This window comes from Tupaia chinensis, unplaced genomic scaffold, assembly GCF_000334495.1.
Source record: "Tupaia chinensis unplaced genomic scaffold, TupChi_1.0 Scaffold000067_1, whole genome shotgun sequence".
Taxonomy (NCBI): domain Eukaryota; kingdom Metazoa; phylum Chordata; class Mammalia; order Scandentia; family Tupaiidae; genus Tupaia; species Tupaia belangeri.
Window position 1 is genome coordinate 3225500 of NW_006159526.1, and position 4778 is coordinate 3230277.

Genomic DNA, 4778 nt, shown 5'->3' on the forward strand with positions numbered 1-4778 from the left:
AGGCGGGATGGTCACGCCACAATCCCTTCTCCTCCATTCTACTCTTGGGATCTTGGGCACCCACACACGCGCCCAGCATGAGTTTAAGCCATTGGGTTTAGGACTCGAACCACGGTCGGCTACATGGGAGTCCAGCGACATAGCCATTATACCAACTGCTGGTTCCCATCTCACCTAATCTTAAAGAAGTATTTAATTTAATTAATTTATTTAAATTTGACCAGAGAGGGACAGAGTGAGAGACAGAGAGAGGGAAAGTGAGAAAGCCAGCACCAGGTCTGGGATTCGAACCATGGTCGGCCATGTGGGAGTCTCATGCCCTTAAGCACCACATCACCTGCCGATCCCCATCTCACCTAACTTCATCAATAACCTTGCAGGGAGCTCCGTGCCTGGTGGTTAAGGAAGGCGGATCCCACAAGGCTGACTGCACACTTCCAATTCCAGACCTGGTGGCTTGAGCTGGATACATGTGCAGGTGCGCAAAATTCCAAAAGAAGGGAGAGAAAGAGAAGAGACTGCCACATGACCACTCCCTGGGGGGTGCTTTCTCCTCCCTCTCTGGTGAGCACACATGCCCTCTAACAAAAAATAAAAACAAAAACAACCTCATGAAGTATTTAACTATCCCCATTTTCAGAAGGGAAGATGGACCCAGGGTGCAGAAATCACTTATCCAAAAAGCACACAACTAGACAACCCAGTGGCATGTGGTTAAGATGGCTAGATGCTACTGGCCAACTGTGTGGTTCAAGTCCTGAACCCGGCAGTACATACAAGCCTAAAATCCCAAAAGAAAGAAGAAATGGTGGAGAAGGGATTGTACTGTGAGTATCCCCCATGGGAGGTGCTTCTTACGCTAGCAAATTAAAAAAACAAAACAAACACCTGACTAAAAATATTCAGAGTCAGGAAACCAGCACTGTCAGACTCCAGGAGCTGCCTTTTTTTTTCTTTTTTAAAAAGTTTCACTAAAGAGTCTGTGCGATCGGGAACCAGCAGTTAGCGTAATGGCTATGTCACTGGACTCCCACGTAGTCGACCGCGGTTCAAGTCCCGGACCCAGTGGCTTAAAACTCATGCCAGGCGTGTGTGCGTACATGCCCAAGATCCTGAGAGGAGAATGGAGGAGAAGAATTGCGGCGTGACCATCCCCCCTGGGGGGTGATTTCTCGTTTTCTGTCTCTCTGTCTCTCTCTGTCTGTCTGGCGAGCGCACGCGCCCTATAGCAAAAACCTCTCCAAAAAAAAAAATAAATAAAAGAGTCTGTGCGAGGGACCAGCAGTTGGTATAATGGCTAAGTCGCTGGACTCCTATGTAGTTGACTGCGGCTTGAGTCCCGGACCCAGTGGCTTAAATTCACACTGGGCATGTGTGCGTGAGTGTCTAAGATCGCGTGAGGGGAATGGAGGAAAAGGGATTGTCGTCGCGCCTCCAGGGGGTGATTTCTCACTTTCTATCTCTCTGTCTCTCTTGTGAGTGCACACACCCTATAGCAAAAACCTCTCCAAAAATAAATAAATAAACAAGTAAATAAATAAATAAAATAAAGAGTCTGTGTAAAAGAGAGAGAGACAGAGAGAAAGAGAGAGATCGTCCATGCTACAATCCCTTCTCCTCCATTTTCTTCTTGGGATTTTAGGCATGCACGCATAGATGCCCAGCATGTTTTTCAAGCTGCTGGGTCCAGGACTTGAACCACACATTCAGTTTAAGTGGGATCTAGCTGCCCTAACCTCCATGCCACCACTGGTCCCAGGAGCTGCCTTTTTAGCCTCTCCCACGCTGAGGAAACGTGTCTGGTCTGGGCCATGAAGGATGAGCCACAATTTGGCAGGTGAGAAGGGAATTCTGTGCATAGCACCCACACACCTCCCCCTGAGCTGTGGTCTGGTCTGGACAGCTTAGGACTCTGGTTAGATGGAAGATGTTCCTCGAACCCAGGGCTTAGGTCAAGGGGAGGAGCAGGTACGCACCTCAGGGTGAATGCACAGGTTCTTGCGGGAGCTCAGAGCCAGTCCCAAAAACGGCAGCTTCTCACCGTCCTGCTTCTCGTAGAAGTTGAGCAGCTTGCGCAGTTCTTCAATCACCTGCTCCACAGTAGGGGAGGGGGCACAGGACAAGCTTGTGCTTGGCAGAAGCATACACCCCTGCCTCGCCGGCCCCGGCTTCTTTCTCAGCTTCCCAAATATCCCCTGGAGCTGGTGAGGGCGACCACCGGGGGAACAACAGGGTGGGGAAGAGCAGGAGGTGGAGCACCATCCAGCATCCACCTACCTTCTCGATCTCTGGCACCGTCCTGGAGCAGTAGATGAGTTTGGTCACCTCCAGTGGATAGGCCTGTCCACGACAGACAGGCTCAGCCCCTGTCCAGTCCCTCCCCTCTTCTCCACTCACGGGCTTAGCGGGTCACTCACCCGCTGATAGGCCATGATCAGAGCCAACAGGGACACGGTCTTCCCAGTGCCCGAGGGCATCTCCAGAACTCCATGGCCCTGTGTGGTGGGGATAGGAGGACAAGACACAGCTCCTCAGAACCCTGAGGACACAAACTCGGTACTCCCTACCCTCTCCTAACCCCATCGTCTGTGAGCAGCAGGACAACACAGCAGTTAAAGGTCTGAGCCCGGGGCCAGCAGGTGGCGTGGTGGTTAAGGTGCTGGATTCCCACATGGCTGACCACAGTTCCAGTCCTGGACCTGGAGGCTCGAAAATCATTCTGGATGCATGTGCAGCATGCCCAAATTCCTGAGAGGGAAATGGCGGAGAAAGGATTGTGGCGTGGCCATGCCCCCTCGGATAGCCTCTCTTTCTCTCTCTAGCAAGCACACATACCCTATGGCAAAAACTTCACCAAAAAAGTCTGGGCACCAGGAGCAGTAGGCTTGAACGCCACTACTGCGTAAGGCCATCATCTCTCTGGGCCTCAGTGTGACATCTCTAAAATGGGCCTAATAATAACCTTTCTCAGGGCCAGCAGGTCCATGGCTGGACTCCCACAGGGCTGACCCAGTTTGAGTCCCAGACCAGGTGGCTTGAATCTCGTGCCTGGCGTGTGTGCATGTGTGTCCAAAATCCTGATAGGAGAGTAGAGGAGAAGAGATCACAGTGCGGCCATTCCCCGGCAGGCCATTTCTCACCTTCCTTCCTTCTCTCTCTGGTGAGTACACACCCTAAGTCAAAAATCTTAAAAACGAAAACAAAAATACCTATGTTTCATAACATGGCTAACAGGATTAACGAGACATATGAATGGACTAGTCAGTGTATCTGACACGTGGTAAACCCTTTTTCTTGTAATTCAGCAAAAGCTTCCACGGCATCCGCTCTGCCTGGCACTGCAGCTAAGTATCTTACATCAGGGGCTTCTCCACATCAACTCTGTGACATCCGGGTCCAGACAATCTTGGTTGTAGGGGACTGTCCTGTGCACTGTGGGGTGGCTAGCTGCACCCATGGCCTCTACCAAATGCCCTACCACTTCTCCTCCACTGGTGTGGTAACCAGGAACATCTCCGAACGCTGCCCAGTGCCCTCTGGGGAGGCGACAATCATCCCCAATCGAGAACTGCCATCCCACACACATTAGCTCACAAAACTTCTCAAGAACCCGTGAAGTGCGGGAACCAGCAGTTAAAGTAATGGCTATGTCGCTGGACTCCCACGTAGTCGACCGCGGTTCGTGTCCTGGACCCGGTGGCTTAAAACTCACGCCGGGCGTGTGTGCGTGCGTACCCAAGATCCCGAGAGGAGAATGGAGGAGACGGGATTGCGGCGTAGCCATCCCCCCTGGGGGGTGATTTCTCATGTTCTTTGTCTATGTCTCTATCTGTCTGGCGAGCGCACGCGCCCTACAGTGAAAATCTCTCAAAAAAAAAAGAACCCGTGAAGTGGGAATATTACTATCCCCATTTTACAGAGACGGAAATGGTGGAAGAGGAGGTCAAATGATCTGTCCAAAGGCACACAGATGGCTCGTGGGTCCAGGATTCCCACCCAGGAGGCAGACTCCAAAGTTTATGTATGTATTCCTAGCCACTGGGAGACTCAGCCCTGGAAAACGTTAGCTGCTTTTGTTAACCATTATAATTTCCGATAACAAATGACAGTTCGGGGGACCAGCAGTTGGCATAACGGCTATGTCGCTGGACTCCCATGGAGTCAACCACGGTTGGACCATGTAGTCGACCACGGTTCGAGTCCTGGACCCAGTAGCTTAAACTCACTCCGGGCACGTGTGCATGCCAAGTCCCCTGCAGGAGAATGTGGGAGACGGCATTGCAGCGGGGCCACCCCCCCCCCCGGGGGGGGGTGATTTCTCGCTTTCTGTCTCTCTCTCTCTGTCTCTCTGTCTTTCTGGCGAGCGCACGCGCCCTATACCAAAACCTCTCCAAAAACGAAAAAAAAAAAAGACACTTCGGAGTCCTGGATTCTCTGGGATCTGGATTTCTAAAATCTAGACGACCTACAACCTCGGTCTTGGGCCCACGCGGGGGAGTCGCACCTGTCAAGCCCCGGCCGTGCACACCCACCTTGGCGTCCAGCGTGCGTTTGAGCTCCAGCATGTAGGAGAACTGCTCCGGGTAGATGTAGTCGTAGGGGAAGTAGACCAGCAGCCCGTCCACGTTGAGCCTGGCGGCGGGGGCTGCTGGGTCCGTCCGGGTCCCCTCCGCCCCTCTGCAGTCTCCACATTGCCCCGCCCACAGGCCCAGAAGTTACCTTCCGCCCCCGGCCCGCCGGGCCCGCCGGAAATCCTCACCCCACCCTCTCCGTCTCCC

The 4778-nt window shown here is 52.8% G+C and overlaps 1 protein-coding gene across 1 annotated transcript in view; it reads right to left on the minus strand.

The window, feature by feature from the left end:
- The window catches only part of ERCC2 (ERCC excision repair 2, TFIIH core complex helicase subunit), a gene marked incomplete in the record, with an annotated part of 22335 nt that overhangs the window by 17322 nt on the left and 235 nt on the right, over positions 1-4778 (minus strand). Inside the window, 4 exon segments of the mRNA XM_014583021.2 lie at positions 1977-2090; positions 2278-2340; positions 2418-2495; positions 4533-4632. Of these exon segments, the coding sequence (XP_014438507.1) occupies positions 1977-2090; positions 2278-2340; positions 2418-2495; positions 4533-4632 (355 nt within the window).